General features: G+C 54.4%; 1 protein-coding gene across 7 annotated transcripts in view; it reads right to left on the minus strand.

Annotated features, from left to right (window-relative positions):
* Positions 1–19215, minus strand: part of RAPGEF1 (Rap guanine nucleotide exchange factor 1) — a 136371-nt gene that overhangs the window by 33001 nt on the left and 84155 nt on the right. For 3 of the 7 annotated variants that reach the window (XM_018056024.1, XM_018056027.1, XM_018056026.1), the window contains 7 exons: positions 10824–10912; positions 10004–10156; positions 9430–9553; positions 8833–9016; positions 7239–7739; positions 3475–3677; positions 1324–1482 (listed from right to left, as the gene is read on the minus strand). In XM_018056024.1, coding sequence (XP_017911513.1) covers positions 1324–1482; positions 3475–3677; positions 7239–7739; positions 8833–9016; positions 9430–9553; positions 10004–10156; positions 10824–10912 — 1413 coding nt within the window. The remainder of the gene's footprint in view (positions 1–1323; positions 1483–3474; positions 3678–7238; positions 7740–8832; positions 9017–9429; positions 9554–10003; positions 10157–10823; positions 10913–19215) is intronic. The other 4 variants (XM_018056030.1, XM_018056028.1, XM_018056029.1 and 1 more) reach the window with 2 other exon arrangements.

The raw sequence follows: 19215 nt of genomic DNA on the forward strand, positions 1-19215 counted from the left end.
CAACAGATGTTCCAAGCTTACTACCTGCCCAGCAGTTTCTTGTGATTTTACTTAATCGTCCCATTCACAGAAGAGGAGGCAAGGAAAAGTGCTACCCCAGAGGACTGAACTTGAGGCCTGGGAGGATGAGAGTCACCTCGGGACGGGTCCACTGAGCTCCCTTGGAGAGTCCTTTCCTGAGCCCTGACACCCAGGGTGTCACTAGACAGAATCAGCAGGAGGTGGGGGCGGTCAGGTTCTTGAGCAGATGCAGATCCCAGAGGAAGACAGCAGACCTGCATGGCCTCTGAGGCGTCAGCGCCGCGTGTCTGCAGACAGCAAGCCGGCCCTCCTCCTGCCGCCCCACCTCCACAGGGTGGCCTGCGGAAGGGCCCGCCCAGCGGAGGTCGAGTCCACTCTCCTTCCCAGGCTGCACTGCCTGGGGCCTGGCCCAGAGGACGCATGCCAGCCCTACACTGAGCCCTTATGATGCCTGCAGGTTTCCATCTGTATTCCTGGAGCCCAGCCGACTGCCCTGTGAACAAGCCCAGGCTGGCTTGATGCAGTGGACAGGTCAGGAGGGTCACTGCCAGACCAGCTCCCGCTGGGGTGCCAGGGATGTGGGCGAGTCCAGCCCTTGGCAGCCAGGCCTGTCCCGATCAGCACAGCTGTGCCGCTAAGCTGTGTCCTAGGCAAGGCTTCCCTGGTGGCTCAGCTGGTAAAGAATCCGCCTGCAGTGCGGGAGACCAGGGTTTGATCCCTGGGTTGGGAAGATCCCCTGGAGAAGGGAAAGGCTACCCATCCCAGTACTCTGGCCTGGATAATTCCATGGACTGTATAGTCCATGGGGTCACAAAGAGTTGGACATGACTGAGCAACTTTCACTTTCCAGCAAGGACAAACGGTTACTGCTCTTTAGGCCATAGGTTTTGGGGTGATTTGTTACATTAGCAAGAGGTAGTAAAAGCTAACTGATGCAGCTCTCTTAACTTCAGCTTCATCATACTGGATACAGGCTGCTCTGCTTCCTACGTGAGGAATATTCCTTTTTAAACACAGAACACTACAGGGCTGACCCAATGCCCAGTGGGAGAACAGAATAAAAAGGCCAAAACATCTCTGCCAGTTTATGTCTGAGTGATGATGCTCTGAGCGTGGCCACTAAGAGTCCCACCCCAACCCGCCCCAGCCACTCACACCGACCTTCGGGCCACCCTTCCTGTCTGGGGTCTGTGGAGGGCTAGAGCCAGCGACAGGCAGCAGCATGCATGTCGGCAGGCATTGGCCACGAGGGAAAGGTCCTGCTCTCCAGGTTCCCGGTAGCGAGTGCAGGGAGCGACTCACCGAGGGCACAGGTAAGCTGCCGTGCCGGCTGAGAAAGGAGTTAGAGACGGACACACTGATGCCCGGAGCGGCACTGCCGTCCTCGGGGGTGAAGGCCACTTTAGTTTGCTGGACACAGTAGGAGACAGAGGAGAAGGGAGGAGCAGCACAGGAGGCCTGCTGGACAGAGGAGCGAGGGCGGAGATGGGGCGGGAAGGAGAGAAGCAGAGAGCAGTCAGGCACGTGCGCACGGAGGGGGCGGGCTGCCCCCTGCCCGGCCGGCACCTTCTGGAGAGGGACGGCTTCCGGCCCAGCTAGGGGTCTAGGACGACTGTCGAAGGCGAGCTGGGGAGCGGATGCCCTCTTCACTCCTGTGAAGAAGTGGCGGTAAGATGGAAGGAGCCGCGCGGACCTGTATGTGCACCCCAGCTCCTCCGCTTCCTGAGGGCCCCAGCACTCCTCTGTGGGAGCGACCGTGCTTCAGGGTGTGGAGCAGGAGCCAGGCGGCCTGGGCCCTAACCTCGGCCTTGCCACGTGGGGCCAGCTTGGCATCAGGCGTCACATGACGCTCTCTGTACCTCAGGTTTCCGGCAGATGGCTGTGTGCGCGTGAAGCACCTAGAACCAGGCCGCCCTCAGGGCACATGGGCCCACAGGTGTACCTGTCATGCTCACTTCTGTCTGGAAAACAGGGTCACACTTCTCGCACTGGCACTGAAGAAGGGGCGCCCAGCAGTCATACACGGGGTGTCTCATGTGTCTGGGCTTCCGCTTCTGGTGCGGGCTTTGAGCCCGTCTCTCCAGCTCTCTCAGCCTCACTTTACTTAAAGTGGGGGTGACAGGGGCCACGGGGAGGGGATGTTCACAGGATGTTACCCACCCTCCAGGGCTCCCTGGCAGCCTCTCCCTAGAGAGCCCCTTGCACCGCCACCCTGCCTTGAGGTGAGGCGATGTGACTCTCACAGGGCTGGGATTCAAGCGCGTCCCTCAGGGTTCTCTCCTCAGGGCTCAGCTCCTGTGGGCACCACGGGACACAGAGGACACCCAGGGCTGGGCAACGGGCACCTGTGCACCCAGCAGGAGGGGCTGAGAAAACCAGATCTCAATGAAACTGGCCCAGCTGTTTAACTAAACATTTTAGGTCAGGGGTCCCTCAGGCAGGCATCTATGTGTCTGCGGTGAACAACAGAGACTCACATTCGGGCATATTCAGCTGTCTGTGGGGAGAGCAGGGCAGGTGAAGAGCTGAGACCTGAGCACAGCTGGGGAGACACAGCTGGTTAGTGCAGGACTGGAACCCAGACCCTAGCCTGAGCCTGGCCCGCCTTCCACAAGACAGGCTGCCCCTGCCCCAGAGCCCCCTGTGCATGGGCTCAAGGCCCAGTCGCAGGACTGCTGAGGCCCAGGCAGCTTCCAGGAGTGACCTCAGGACCTTCACCGCCTGGCCATCTACCTCCCAGATCAGCCAGGGCAGCGTCCCCTTGCAGGGGATGAAGGCGGCCCTCTCTGGTTGAGACGAGCGGACCAGCCAACACGAGGGCAAGAGCAGGTGCAGCTCTGATGCACTGCCCTCCCGGGGCACCCTTCCTCGAGAGCTTGGCTGGACGGGGCGCTTCGCTTCTAGAGCCTGACCACAGCCCCTGTGGTTAGGAGGCTGGTGGCGGAGAGAAGAGGGTTGAGAGGTGCACCCGAGTGACCCCCGCTGGTCCCAGCATCTCTCCAGCCTGCCCACAGCCTGACGGCCCCTCTGTGCTGCCTATGTGGAGTCCTACGCAGGAGAGGTTTTAAAGGAGGAAGGGTGTGCCGGCCTAAAACACAAAGCAGCTCTGTGTCAGCCACCCTGCTTCCACAGAGCTGGTCCTCACTGGGCCAGCCCCGGCTGGCGGGTGCAAGTGGTTGGGCAGTGAGGCCCACTATGTAAATCGAGGCCACAGATGGCCCCGCACAGACCCTGCCCTGTGCTCTGATTGACTCCCTCCTTTCGGGGAAGTCTATATTGCAGCCACAAAAGAGAGAGAGAGAGAAAAAAGTGTCTACAGAGAAAGCAAACATTCTGAGCACAAGCCAGTGCCAGCTGCAGGGGCCTGCTCTGGAGAGGCAGCCAGTCCTGCAGGGAGAGATGTGAGCAGGAGAGCGGGCCCAGCGGCCCAGGCCACTCGTGGGGCCCACTTACCAGCTGCCGCTGCTTCGGGGGCAGGGCGGGGGGCGGGGCGAGCCCGTGCGGGGCGTCGCCGGCGCCGAAGGCGTCGCTGAAGCCGTACACCTCCATGAGCAGCTTGTTCTTCTGCTGGTACACGTGCTCCTTCTGCGGCGTCTGGTAGAACATGGAGGGCTGCGGCTCCGAGTAGTCCTCGAGCAGCTGCATGTAGGCCAGCACTGCGGGCACAGAGGGACCGGGCTGGGCAGGGGCGCACAGACTGCAGCCCGCCCCGCAGCGGCCCGGGAGAGGGCCCGGGGCGGTCCACGTGACCGCCACGTGGACCTGGGTGCTGCCCGCATGTCACGAGGCCTCTAGAGGAGCGGGTGGCATGGGGGTGGGGCAGGGGGCAGGCTCTGCGGGAACTCCCTTCCTTTCCCCTCCGTCCCGTGAACCTGGAATCACGCTAGGAAACAGCCTGTGTTTAGAGAAGTGCAGGGGCGCACCCACTCCTGGCCGAGAAGCCCTCGGGGTTTTCCAGCCTGTCGAGGGCAGGGCCGTGGCTGGGGTGCAGGCTGCTGGGCCCCCTGCCCATGCCTCCGGCTCTCAGCTCCTGGACCGTCCCTGGGGCTTTCCGCACGTCTGTTGCGGCCGCTCTTCCTGCAGCCCTGAGAGCCCGATGCTCCCGCCTGAGCGACTCAGGCCCCGATGAACTGGCGTTCACCGAGGCCCCTCACCCGTGTCCCTGCCCCAGGAGCCCCTCTCAGCCCCGCGCTCCGTCCCTTCTGGGCCCTTCTCATGGCTCCTCATGAGCTAGCTGGGTTTCTCACATTCATCTGATCGTCACTGAGCATCTGCGACGCGCCAGGAGCTGACCGAGGTGCTGGCACTCCACAGGGGCCAGCAATGGCTCTTTCACACGTGGGGGCTGACCCCCTCCCCAGAGAGACAGAAAACAGGCCGAGGTGGGGGTGTCCCACAGAGAACAGCGAAACAGGAAGGCGAGGGGGCTTCTCCAGAACATGGTGAGGGTGGGCGGAAGAGTCTTCCAGGAGGGGCAGAGCCCCGGGCTGGGACCAGGGTCTGCAGGGCAGTGCTCCGCAGACAGTGGGGGCCTGCACGGGTGGGGCTGTGTTAACCGGGCAAGGAAGGGGCCTGAAGCACGGGAGGGCCCCACCCCAGGAGCTGCCCGTCTTGAGAAGCCGGGAGAAGACAGTTTGGGGGTGCTGAGGCTGTTCAGGTGAAAGACTCCGCGGGCGGGGGGGACTGCTTCTCGCTCGAGGGCGGAAGCTGCTGCCCGAGGACAGGGACCCTGTGCCTCCGGTGGCTGCTCTATCACTGGAGCCTCGCACACCGCTTCACAGAACCAGCGAGCGAACAGAAGCCATGGCCCGGCACCTGCCCTGTCGCGCTGAAGCAGGCTGCAGCCCCCGCGGGTCTTGAGGAGGCCCTGAGGGTAGGCCAGACGCTCTGGCCACCGAACGCTGCTCTCCCTCCCAACAGAGGCTGTCGGGAAGCTCCTCTTCCAGAGGGATGGACCCTGAGGCAGAAGTGCTCAGGTGGGGCGGACAGACCCTCTCCTCTCTAGAAGCCCCTCAGGCAGCGAGGCCTGGCCCTGCGCTCACCGCGCAGCCTCACAGCAGAGCCGCTGGCTCCTTCCTGCTGGACCCACGTGGTGCCACCGCTGGAGCCCTCTCCTCACGCGGGGCGTCCGTGTGGCCCACACTCCCTCTCCTCACGCGGGGCGTCCGTGTGGCCCGCACTCCCTGTCTCACGCGGGGCGTCCGTGTGGCCCGCATCCCTCTCCTCACGCAGGGCATCTGTGTGGCCCACACTCCCTGTCTCACGCGGGGCGTCCGTGTGGCCCGCATCCCTCTCCTCACGCGGGGCGTCCGTGTGGCCCGCATCCCTTTCCTCACGCGGGGCGTCCGTGTGGCCCGCATCCCTCTCCTCACGCGGGGCGTCCGTGTGGCCCACACTCCCTGTCTCACGCGGGGCGTCCGTGTGGGCAGCACTCTGTCTCCTCACGCGGGGCGTCCGTGTGGCCCGCACTCCCTCTTCTCAAGTGGTGCGTCCATGTGGCCCACACTCCCTCAGTCTCGCGCGGGGGCGTCCATGTGGAGTGTACTCCCTCACCCCACGTGGGGGCATCAGAATAGACTTTACTTCTCATTTCCAGCGGTGAGGGACCAGCCCCATCTTCAGAGCCAGACCTTCCTGAAGACCCTAGAGGCTTCTGACGAGGTGACTGCTGGAGCTGACTGAACTTGGGGGCCTTACGAAGCAGGGAGGGGTGGCCCGGAGTAGAAGCCCTCTTGCTAACACCAATCTACTGGTGTGGACCCGACCCCCGCACTCCTCTCCTCCAGAGGGTGGTGGGAGCTCTGGGGTGTCAGCGGCCTCTGTACACATGTGTGCTCAGTGGGTAAGGTGCTTTCGTCAGGAGTAAGTACTGGCCTACTCAGTGTGACCGTGCATGCCCCAGGAGGGAGCGAAGGGGTGATGGTGCCAGAGAGGAAAGGAGGCCGGCTCGGAAGCTGAGGAGCCCAGGGGCGGGGGCGCGGCGGACACAGCCGTGTCGGTCTGGAGCGGGAGCATCCCCCTTGGTCACAGCTCGGCGCCACAAGCACCCTGGGTTCCAACATTAAGACCGAGGCAAAGACAAGTTTGCAGGACAGTCTTAGTGCTTTCAAATGACCAGAAAGTTGCCTTAACTGGAGAGCTAAACCAGTCAGACTTTCAGGCTAGCTGGAGGGGCGCAGAAGGAAACGCCCCTGGCACCTCTGTCTGCAGCTTCCTCCATGCCCTGGCTTCCTGTGAGGGAACTTCTATGACAGACGGGAATGACACCCTCAGCCCCGCGGAGCTACCTTTCCCTTCACACTGAGGCCACTACCCGAGCTGGGGGCATCCAGGGCGGTCACTAGGCGGGCACCCTTCTGGGCATGGGCCAAGCACACACGCTCGTCTAGGGTTGGAGCGTGGGCTCCACGTCCAGGTCACAGCAGTCTCCTGCCGGACGCTCCCACCAAGGCCAGGGCATCCTGGGTGGTGGGCTGACGAGGCTGCACACAGAGAGATTGTGGCAGCCAGTCTGCCCATGGAAAACAAGGCAGAACCCTGCAGGTGACATGGGGACAGGGTGGGCAGAGAGCCAGGCCACGTGCAGCAGTCGGGGAGCGAGCAGAAAAGCAAATTCCACACAACACATCTTGGGAACTGGATGGCCAACTCACACTTAGGAAACACTCAGAATACAAAGCCCCCTAAGTTCGGCTCTACCCCCGGGCCCTGATCACATCAGGTATCAGGGCCTCTGGTCCAAGCAGCAACCCCAGACTCGAGTCATCCCGTGATACTTCAGGGTCTGTGAGCAGAAGACAGAGTGGGACCAGGGGCTTCTCTCTAACGACTCCTGCATACTGCCAGGAGCCTCAGAAAGGCCCTGGGACGGTGTCTGCCCTGCTTTGCCGTGACGCTGCCCTGAGACTGTGGTCCGTTTTTCTCGGTCACCACATGTTCAGGCCAGGTCAGCTGACTACCATACGAGAGGCCAAACACTCTGTGGAGACCAGGCCTGAGGTTCTGCTGAGACCATGAGGAGAGGTCAGCTCACCAGGCTTTAAGAACGACCCCCAGGACTGACAACACAAGGCTCCCGGAGGCGTCCCTGTACGTGTGGGTCTGCTTTTCAGAAACGATGAGGCCATTGGTTTGACTCTGAATTACCGTTTCAATAAACGTAACACCACTTTAGGGCACAAAAGGCATGACCCCACAACAGCCTAACAAAAGCTTACTGTGTTTGTTTTTCTTCTCGGGGAGAGGTGGCGGTTTTTCTGGGTCACCCGTTGATTCAGAAACAGTGAAATCACCCACGAAGTCGACAGAGGCTGAGGAACCTCCTTGCTGAAAGGGAAGAATAGCAGCAAAGGGCGTGAAGGGGATGGACTGGACGGAGGCTGGGTTCTGCAGGTCGTCCTCGGAGATGTTGTCGTACTGCGAGGGGTGTCGCTCGTAGGACGCCCGGCAGCCAGAGCTGTCCAACGTCTGGGAGGCCGCACTCCTGCGCTTCTTCTCGGGCAGGGCTGGTGGCACGTCTGTCTGCTGCCCGGGGGCTGAGGACCCATCTGGCTGGGGACAGCTGCCCAGAGGCAACTGGAGAGGATGGCCAGGAAATGGAGACCCAGACTCCCCCAGGGACTCTGGCAGCGGGCTGAGGTTCCAGGCCACTTGCTGAGGTATCTGGTCTGCGCTGGAGAGGTCTTGCTGAAGGAACTCGTAGTCAGGGTCGTAATGATCTGCATCCACACAACAGGGAAAGCACACCGTGAGCCCCGGCCCCGCAGGAAGCAAAGGCCCCTCCTCTTCCCTGACCCGTCCTGCTCAGGGGACACCCCCGTCTCATCCACAAAGACTCCCGCTTTACTTTATAGGACACACTTTCCCACTGCTTATAAAAGTAAAACCGGATGGGAGTATGACTGGTGCGTAGCCTATTCTTCACACTTTCCCAGATTTTTAAAAGTTTTACCTAAAAGAGAAAAGCATGCATGGCCACTGTAGAAAACGGCCAAAAACACTATGCCTAAAGCAGAACTCACCCACAGCCCCATAACCTAACTATAATCTCTGCTGACCACTAGATGTATTGCCTGCAAAGTTTTTCCCCCGGATACTGTTTTTTGAACTCAGAAAACACCATATAAGCAGTCTTGGCTTGGTCCACTGGTCGCTAACTCAGACTGGTTTTTAGCACAGCTGCATACTATTTCTCCAAGGGGGTGTGTCATGAGTCTGCTGATTTCCTGCACTGAGTGGTCAGGTTGTTCCCAGGCTACCAAGGCTCTTCATGATGCTGAGACTAATGTCTCTACATGGAAATCCTCCCATAAACCTCTGACTATGTTCCTAAGATAAAAACTCTCAGAAGTGAAATGTCTAGTTCACAGGACATGAACAGCTCAGTGCCCTGTACGCCTTCTGCCACGCTGCCGCAGACCCCTCTCTCTGGCCCCACCACCCGAGGTCAGCACGTGCTGCTCACTCGCCTTCGTCCTCTGGCAGAAGCTTCCCGGGCCCTCCCCTCCGTTTACAGCTCTGAGCACGTGGGCTCCCCTTGGGCAAAGGGAGTCGAGTGACACACTGGTGGACCAACTGTAACAACAGTGACCATTGCCATGTCTCTGCGGTCTCACAGTGTTACTGCAATAAACTTTCAACCCCCTTTGGAGACAGACTCTGGCATCCTCATTCTGTAGAAGAGGACACCGTGGCTCAGATCCTGATGAACTTAAAGCCAACAGAGCCAGCGACTGGCCTCACCATCTGACCTCACAGGAGCCACCAGGAAGTGTGAAGCTGGCGGTGGTGATACGCATGCTCATGGCTCACCTAGTGTTTCACAGCTTGTGTTCCGGGAGCACTGCCCACTGTCCCTGTCCAGAGAGGACAGCTGCTCGTCCGACTTGCTGAGCTTGCCGATGCTGCTGCAGGGTGACAGGCGGGGAGACTCACCGCTGTACGAGTGGCTGCCTCCTGACAGCCGTCTCTGTGCGTAACAGTCCACGTCAAAGTCCTCATGTGCAAAGTGAGAACAGGCCCAAGTCACTGCTGAGGGGTGGCGGCTGAGCCCAGGGGAGGGAGCAGGTGCGTGTACTTGGCGAAGGAAATACTGGGATGTGCACAAACTGGCTGCAGGCAGTGAACACCACGTACGCAGCGCCTCCAAGACAAGGGGCCTCTACAGGCGCTCGGAGTGAGTGCTCTGATCGAGGGAGGCCCTGGGCTGGGCCCCGTCTCCCCACCCTGGGAGGGAACCCCACCACAGCCTGCAGAGGGAAGGACCACTCAGGAACGGGGGCTGCCCAGGGAGAGAGCTCCTCCCTGTGACCAAAGACAGGGACTTAAGACCACTGGGCTTCTTTCAGTTTAGGAACCAATGCACCAGACCCGAAGTCCACCTCTGCCTTTCTGGATGGGGCTAATTACCTGCCTATTAATTCCAACAGGCAAACTGGAGCCACTGGTGGCTCGACTCATGGGGGCCACGACGGCCACACGGGTGGGGGATGGAGCCGACTGTCTCTTCTTCGGGGGCAGTGCTGGTGGAGGACTGAAACAGAGCAAGGAGCCCATCAAACCAGACAACCCGAACAAAAGCCTTTATACAGACGCCAGGGTATGGGGTGGGAGGCTCTTCATTGTTAGACACTGGTCCTACTTTCCACCCTTTCAGCTCCCACCCCACTCCCCTTCTGCCAAAAGCCTAGCGTCTGAAAGTCCCTGCTCTTTCCTTTCATGACAAACGGTACCAGGTTCTGCTTGGCTAGGACTAAAAGCCAGCGGCTGGGAGTTCTCAGGGCGAGGGGGCAGGGGAGGGCGAGGGGCCAGCACCGGGCCAGACTCCTGTCCTCCGAAGGCAGCGTCCCGAGGAAGGTCAAACCACCAACGTGCCTGAAGAGTAAGTTCTTCCCCTAATGGCACCATCTTCTTTTTGGCTGGCACCATCCGTTTGTGAAATTACAACAGAAATAGATGAGAGAGCTAGGAAAATAGAAAGTACCTGTTATCAACCACCCTAATGCCAGGTAAAGGGGGCTTGGGGGGTGCAACCTCTTCATCCATAGAGTCTGGGAGCCCCTCGGTTGACTGTGACAGGCCAGTCGTCTTGTTTAGTATCTCCATCTCTCGATCCGTCAGGGGGAGCTCAGACTGGCTGGAGGGTTGAGGAGAACTCGGGGTTACAGAAGGCCCCAGGGTAAGCACAGACCCTGAGAGTGTCAGGATATGACCGGGGCAGGGAAGTGTCCAAGGGGCCCAGGACACAGAGCTAACACTGTGCCCTGGGCTCCATGGCAAAGATGGGGTTTCAAGTCCAGTTCGATCACCCACGGAAGCTTGGCCATGGCCCCTGAGTCTGCACCTTCATCTCCTCATCTGTGAGAGGGATCTCTGGACTGCATGATGCTTGAAAATGGCCCCAAATGAAGGTGTTATTTTTTTCACTAGGGGCTGCGAGTAGAAATTATTGCAAGGCCTTAAACTGTCCACATCACCCTCAGTAATGCTCTCAAGCCAAACCCCTAAAAACTCAATCCGTCAAAGTTGTTTCTCATTATGGGAGGAAGCAGGCCAAGCAGAGTGCAGGTGGGGTCACTCTGCTATCACACAGTGTCCTGAGAGAAGACCATGTTGAGACCAGGCAACCATTTAAGATAGGTGTGAGCTACACACACTTCACGGTAATCTGGACTCTTACCCAGAGGTCACTGAAAAGGGACCACAGGCCTCACAGGACACGGTCTGCCTGGCAGGGGCTCCCTTCTTTCTCAAGTGTCCACCGACTGAGACCGCAACCCCTGGAGGGCTTAGTCAGCACTCACCTGTCAGGTTTGCAGGCTGGGGAGCTGGGTTTCACGGGACTTGTTGGAGACGGATGCCCCTGCTTCTCGATGGTGAGTCTGACCAGCTCCTACCCCCACACAAGAGAAACGAGGTGAGACACGAGGAGCACTCCTCACGCTGAATATCCTGACAAGGTGGCCAGCTGTCTGCCCTCCACCACCCGGAGTCCCCACTCACCCTATGGGCGAGTATTGTTTGACTCAGGTAACCTTCATGACTTCCCAAAACAATGCCCTACCCGCCCAAAACACCTCCACAGCGCGCAGAGAGGTTTCACATGCATAAAGATACTTCCTCTTGGGAGGGAGAAATGACCAGCCCACTGTCTCAGAATGACTAACTTCATCACACAAACTCCTGGCAGTGACTCCCAGTTGGTTTGTGGAGGAGGACCTGCTCTGAATTCTCTGAAGCCAGGACGCTGCCTACTAACGATCAAGCTTGAGGTCTGGGGTAAGGTGGTTTCCCAGAGTGAGCTGTCTGTGGGTGCAGCATCGGTGGGTACCCAGAGATGATGGGTGGGGATCTTTGTCACCGCACAGAAAGTTCAAGGCTTATCACCTAGCAGAGAAATGACTTCAAAAAAAAAAGTTTTTTTAATAGGAGAAAAAAAAATTAGGGTTTACTTGGTTTTCTTTCAATGCTAATGCATTTCCCCTGACGTTGAAGAGTTTTGATAGCTGCATATACCATATAAGACCCACTCAAAAAATACAGAATGAGAGACTTCCCTGGTGGTCTAGTGGCTAAGACTCTGTGCTCCCAATGCAGGGGATCAGGGTCTGATCCCTGGTCAGGGAACTGGATCCCACATGCCGCAACTAAGACCCAGCACAGCCAAATAAATAATTAAATAAATTTAAAAAAAACCCAAACAAAATGTTTCCAGCACTCTCTCTAGTCTATCTGCCCCACCCCCACTGACTGCTTTCCCACTTCTGTTTCTTGGATCACTTCTGCCCAGGACTTGATACAAGTGGAACCACACAATATGCGCTCTTTTGTGTCTATCTTCTTTTTCTGAACAGCTTTATGTCATAGAATCCAGCCATTCAAAGCGTGCAATCCAGTGGTCTTCAGTCTGTCCACAGTGTTGGGCACCATCAACACAGTCAACTTCGGGGCTCATTGTTACTTCCAAAAGAAGCTTTGCGCCTCTAGGGGCCCCTCACAGCCACTAGTCCACTCTCTGTCTCTGTTCGTCTGTCTTCTTTTGCTCAGTGTGAATGGCTGTGTCTCTGTGTGATCCTTGCTGTTGCTGAGTTATATTCCAGTGTATGGATAAACCAATTCCTTCATCCATTCTCCTGCTGATGCACTCCTGGGTAGGACCTTCCTGTGTCTCATGAGAAGGTCAGGCTTTCATCATGAACAACTACTTCTAAAATTACAGAGGAGGCAGCAGTGGGAGAAGGCAGGACAACACGGCAGTGTGCCCCCAGATCAGATTGCAAAGCTTCTCCAGCTAAAAACACCCTTCCCAGCAACCTCAACAAGTATGCTAAGGCAAAGACTTAATACCTTTCATGGTATTAATTTCCTTCATGGAACAAGCGTTCTTTGAAAAAACACAAAAACTAGAAAAAAGGTGAACACACCAAAAAAAATACCAAAGAAATTCACAAATGTAAAAACCAATGGTCAATAATCATTAGAAGTTCTCTAGTTCTGATGGTAATAAAAGCAGAAACTTCCATACTTCCATGATAGAGGGAAGCAATGATTTGGGGAGTCTTTCTAAAAGATGACTACTTGTCAGTTCACATCAAAAGCCTTAAATATCTGCATATATTTTATAACAATTTAACCCAAGGAAAATAACATGGATATGTAAAAAAAATTAAGCCACAAAGAATGGTCACTGTAGCATTCTATGTCACAGATAAAATCAGACTAGTCAATATTCCAGAATTAAATATTCACTACTAGGTACTGATACAGGTCAGGAAGCAACAGTTAGAACTGGACATGGAACAACAGATTGGTTCCAAATAGGAAAAGGAGTACGTCAAGGCTGTATATTGTCACTCTGCTTATTTAACTTACATGCAGAGTAGATCAAGAGAAACACTAGACTAGAAGAAGCACAAGCTAGAATCAAGATTGCCGGGAGAAATATCAATAATCTCAGATATGCAGATGACACCACCCTTATGGCAGAAAGTGAAGAAGAATTAAAGAGCCTCTTGATGAAAGTGAAAGAGGAGAGTGAAAAAGTTGGCTTAAAGCTCAACATTCAGAAAACGAAGATCATGGCATCCGGTCCCATCACTTCATGGCAAATAGATGGGGAAACGGTAGAAACAGTGGCTGACTTTATTTTGGGGGGCTCCAAAATCACTGCAGATGGTGACTGCAGCCATGAAATTAAAAGACACTTACTCCTTGGAAGGAAAGTTATGACCAACCTAGACAGCATATTAAAAGGCAGAGACATTACTTTGTCAACAAAGGTCCGTCTAGTCAAGGCTATGGTTTTTCCAGTAGTCATGTATAGATATGAGAGTTGGACTGTAAAGAAAGCTGAGCGCAGAAGGATTGATGTTTTTGAACTGTGGTGTTGAAGACTCTTGACAGTCCCTTGGAGTGCAAGGAGATCCAACCAGTCCATCCTAAGGGAGATCAGTCCTGGGTGTTCATTGGAAGGACTGATGTTGAAGCTGAAGCTCCAATACTCTGGCCACCTGATGCGAAGAGCTGACTCATTTGAAAAGACCCTGATGATGGGAAAGATTGAGGGCAGGAGGAGAAGGGGACGACCGAGGATGAGATGGTTGGATGGCATCACCGACTCAATGGACATGGGTTTGGGTGAACTCCGGGAGTTGGTGATGGACAGGAAGGCCTGGCGTGCTGCGGTTCATGGGGTAGCAAAGAGTCGGATACGACTGAGTGACTGAACTGAGCTAGGTACTGATTACATAAATTATGATAGAATCAAACAATGGACCATTATACTACTATTAAGAAAACTCAGAACAAGAATATATGATAGTGTGAAAAGACAATACAATGTTAAATGGAAAAGAACCCACCAGATGGCACACTGGTGTATACACAGTATGTTTTGGAAACAAAACACAACCAAGAACACATGTATAGAAGAAAAGATGGCTACGAAACACCCCTTATTTTCTTGCTTTTGCCTCTCTGCTTTTTCTTGATTTGCTACAGTGAACATATAGTAATTCTGAAATACCAATTAAAAGAGAAAACAGGCATACTCCACATAATCGGAGTCAGTGTCACCCCACTCTGTCACAGTCGATGCCTATTCCTGGAGAGATGAGGAGGGTGGCGGTCACCCACAATCAAGGACTGGGAGAAGAGAGGAGAAGGTCAGCCTTGGCCGTTTACCACCATCTACAAGTTAAACATGACCCCCCACACGCTGAAGGAACAGCTACCTGGCTGGTGATTACAGACGAGGTGCAGAGCCAAGAGCTGACGCAATCAGAAGAGGGAGCAGCCCCCCGCATCCTGTCGCCTGCAGAGGGATGGGGGAGGCAGTTTACCCTGGGGGTGCAGCATCAGGGGGAGTCCTTGGAAGCCCCACACTCACGCTCATGCTCTTTACGAGCAGGGCAAGGGAAGACAGAGAAGTGTGTACACTCGCATCTGCCGAGGCAGGAGAACATTCCACTAATTCTTGAGCGACTATAATTAGAACGCCATCTTTCTGGAGAAGCAGCTGTGCAAAGCCAACTAATGAAAGACGGCAACAGAATCACCGAAGACAGCACATGTGTGCAAGTGTGCACCCGCATTCCAGACCAAGGCAGAGCCCGGCGCCCCCGGCCCCCACCCCGCCGGGCCCAGGCCCAGAGCCGCAGGCGAGGGGCACGGTGACCATGCCCTCCAGCCCAGACAGCCTGGCCAGTAGGCCTTCACGCTCCCAGGTAGTAAGAGCGCTCTTAGAATGGGTGCGTCCTTGGCGACCGGGCCAACACCCTCAGCCCCACTGAAAGCCCTGTGCCCTCCACTGAAGCCAGATTTCTGGGAGGACGTCACACGTTCCGGTCCTCCTATACACAGGTTAGGAAAGACTGAGAGATGACTGAGACTGGGTCCAGGGCTGGTGGCTGTGCATCAGACAACTGCCGGTTCATGGAAAAGCAGTTTCCAAAAGCCAGAAAGGTATTTGGAAAAGTCTCTTTCTAAATACATATTGCTTCATTTCTATGTTCATTTTATTCATACTGAGTGATCACAGAGACGCTTCCATCTGAAATGACCCTCGTCCAGTCAAAGCACAGTTCGGGGCTCAGGTAAGACACACTCCTATCTGTTCTCACCTTCTTGGTCCCTGCCCGGCAGAGGGCACGCAGGCTGTGCGTGGGGAGGCCAAGCCCTCCAGGCTCACATGGGGAGAAAACACACTGTAGCTGGCAAGCGCCCTCCTCTGCAGCTGGGGGCCTGCTGCTCTGCTCAGGCAGTGTCCCGACCTGTCCACGTCTATCCTCTGTCTCCGCCGGGCCCTGAGCTTACGGCCACAACACAGCCCCTCTACTGGCGAGCTGTCCGCTGGACGCCGGCCACTGGGGAGCTTCCTGTATCTAGAGGTACAATGCCATCACAGGCTGGTGCAGCCCCTGTGTGACTTTCATGGTGACAAAAAGGGACTTTCCTTGCCCCCCTCCTAAGTGGTGGCTAGGCAGCAACAGAACAGAGGAAGTGTCTTCCTTCCCGTCCATGCTCAGGACGAGGCAGGGTGCTGAGCAGGCAAGGTGCTTGCGGGCAGTGGGCTGGCGGGGGACTCCTGAAGGCTGCTTCTGGAGTTCACAGCAGCTTCAACACAAGGCAGCCAGAGGAGAGCTCAGCTTCCATCAGCCCAGAGGCAGGGCCAGGCCGGCATGGGGAAGGGGCGTAACAGAAACTGAGTGCTTGTGTCTTCAGTAAAGCTTTCAGGAGTCACCCCACCAAGGCCCTGAGCAAGCTTCCTCTATCCCTGAGAGCCCTTCCCCTGGCTCTGTAACTAGCAGAACATGTCACAGCCCCAAAGGAGCCGCTGCTGCTGCAACTTCTAGCCGGGTAGGCAGTCCTTCTACACCCAACACCCGTGAGAAGGAAAAAGCAGCCAGTGCTCAGCGCAGTGCTGCATGTCAGCAGGTCTGCTAGAAAAAACACTCGGTGAACTGCTCACAAAGTGGACTGCGGAGGGCTTATCTTACTTTAAGACACCCTGTAATTTAAAAACCATACCAACAGAACACCCCCAATCCCAGAATGTGTGAACCTGAAAGAGCATGATGCCTTTCCTGACTTATGGAAGTGCATCCAACACAGTTCCTACGCAGCAGTTTCCTTCTGTACATACCCTGTCGTCTTCCTCTTTCCCCTTCCCTCTCTTTCTCCGCTTCTGTAAAGCAATGAATACTAAGAATACTGCACACAGGAAGTACGCAAATAGAAGGTACCTAGGACGGACCATGCAGCCATGCGGCCACACAAAGAAGAACTATTTCAAATAACTGCAAAATGATGGATAACCTGAAGGTCAAAAATAACTCTGACATATCTTTAATAATTCCTAATACTCATGCTGATGGAGGAGGTTGCTGTTACTCTGAGTCTACTTCCTGTGTTTGCATTCTGAAAAAGACAAATGAGTCATTACGTTGATATTTTTGAAAACTCAGATTTTTCAGGGTGGGAGGAAGGAAATTAAGATATAAGCTTGATGAGGCTAAGTTAAAACTCCAGTGGTCTAGTGAACTGGAACTTCCAGAATAAACTCAGGGCATGTTTTCTCTTAAAGAAACTAGCACGTGGCCAGTTAGGAGTAACCAGGAACTGCGGAGTGAGGTCTCTGAACACCATTCCCCGAGAAAAGGGACCAGAGCTCCCTAAAGGAATCTGGCTGATGCCAGGTCAGTGGGAAGAAATGTACTAGGTGATTACAACTCAATAATAATGATAATTAAAAAAGATGAATAACACAATTTAAAAATAAACAAAAGAACTGAATAAATGTTTTTCTAAAGGCCAGTAAGCACAGGAAAAGATGTTCAGCATCATCAGCCATCAGGGAAATGAAAATCAAAAGCACAGTGAGGTACTGCTGCAAACCCACCAGGCAGTTGTATCAAAGAAGCCAATGGTGACACGTGTTGGTGAGGACACGGAGAAACTGGAACCCTCGTGTATCGCTGGTGGTGATGCACAGAGGTAGGTCTGCTTTAGAGGTCAGTATAGTGGTCTGTTACGAGATCACACATAGAGTCACTACACAGCCCAGCACCTGCAGTCTTAGGCGTATACCCAAGACAGATGAAAACATACATCCAGACAGAGAGTCAGACATGACGGAGCAACAACAACAACCCACAGAAAAACTTATACCTGAGTGTTTGCAGCAGCAGCATTAACCCAAACTGCCAAAAGGTAGAAACAGCTGAGATGTCCATATGTCCATGAATAAATAATATGTGGTATATCCATGCAATGGAGTATAGTTTGGCAATAAAGAGATAAAGTACTGATACACGCCACAGCATGGATGAACTTCAAAAATATGATGTTAAGTTGACAGGACCAATCACAAAAGGCCAGACGGTATAGTACATGAGTCCATTTACACGCGTAGAGTGTTCAGAAGAGGCAAATGTACAGAGACAGAAAGCAGACTAACAGTTACCAAAGGGCTGGGGGGATGGAGAGAACAAGGGCAGGGTCTGGGGACAGTACAAAGGGTATGGGGTTCCTTTCTGAAGCTATGAAAATGGCCTAAAATCAACTGTGGAGCTGGCTGCACAATGCAGAGAAGATGCTAAAGATCACTACACTGTCCATTCTAAATGGGTGAAGTGAACAGTGGAGGCATTATGTCTCAGTAAAGTTATTACCACACTTACACACAAGTAACTACAAGATGAACCCGGAACATCTTTTCATACCCCAAAGTGAGAAAACCATCAAAGACTTCTGGGGTCACATCAAAATGAACTCAGCAAACAATCTGAAGAAGCTGTCACTGCTCAAAGACGGGACGGGAACATCACTACAGGTCCTATGTGCAATGGACTGGACACTGTGTGTTTATACACCTGCATTCAGAATGTTCCAGAAAAATCTCAATCCACAGGTCATGTTAGAGGAAGCTAAGAAACACTCATTTTGATAACCCGTAAGTAAAGAAGGAAACGGAGCGTTGAGCCTGCCTCTTCCCTGGGAATTATAACACAGGGTAACCATGACTGACAAGGGGAGGTCTCTCTCAAAGTAATCCCGCTAAGGAATGAGGAAGGGAAGGCAGGAAGAATTAGAATGCTGCCATTTAGCAACCCCAAGGAATGAACCATCTAAGCAATCATAATCAACGGCTATTAGCATCAAAAAGGGAAAGATGCTTCTAGAAGGAAGTGCAGGGCAGCACCCAAGAAACATTCTTCTAAATACACAAATTTGAATCTGATCCAGCCTAGTTTTCCAGGAAATTCAAGGGACAGAAAGAAAAATGAAAGTGTTAGTCGCCCAGTCGTGTCTGACTCTGCGACCCTATGGACTGTAGCTCGTCAGGCTCCCCTGCCCATGGGATTTTCCAGGCAAGCAGACTGGAGTGGGTAGCCATTCCCTTCTCCAGGGATCTGTCCAATCCAGGGATCGAACCCAAGTCTCCTGCACCGCAGGCAGGTTCTTTACCATCTGGGCCCTCAGGGAAGCCCTCAAGAGGCAGAGGAACACGTTGAATAATACTGCAAAGATGTGATCAGCAAAAGCAGAGTGTGGGAGACTTCCAGGAGAAACAACCCTTCCTTAAACACACACACAAATAAGTTGCAAGGATAAAACTACAGAGAAGCGAGAACTTGAGACACCTATTAATGAATAACAGTGTGTGGAATTTATTTGGACATGAAATTGAAAAACAAACTGTTTAGAAACAGCAAGTTACTCCCTGCAGGCCAAATCCAGCCAAGGGCTTGCTTCTGTTAGGTAGTTAGCATAGGACAAAGGAGTCCAGAACAGTGGTGGCTAAAAGACAAGGAAGGGAAAAGCCGGCGAAAATAGAAAAAAGGAAGGTCCGTCCGAGGACTGGAGTGAGGACCTCAGGTAGAACAGCGCTCCTGCTTGGCCCAGTTTACATAGGGCAGGCCCAGGGGAGGGAGAAAACATATAAAAAGAGGGTCCAAAGGGCAGGAGGGGGTTGTCTTTCTCCTCTGCACGCACGCCCTTTTTCTCTCTCTTTTCTCTTTTGGGTCCGCATGCCCTCACTCCTCGAGGATGTATTTTCCTTTGTTTTCTAAATAAAACGGAGCTGTAACACGGAGCTGTAACACTGTCCGAGAGCTGTGATGCACCGAGGGCTTTAACGTCCACCGCTTCAAATGTTTCTTGTGATGAGACAGAACCGAGGAAATTACACACTCC

The sequence above is a fragment of the Capra hircus genome, chromosome 11 (genome assembly GCF_001704415.2).
Source record: "Capra hircus breed San Clemente chromosome 11, ASM170441v1, whole genome shotgun sequence".
Taxonomy (NCBI): Eukaryota; Metazoa; Chordata; class Mammalia; order Artiodactyla; family Bovidae; genus Capra; species Capra hircus.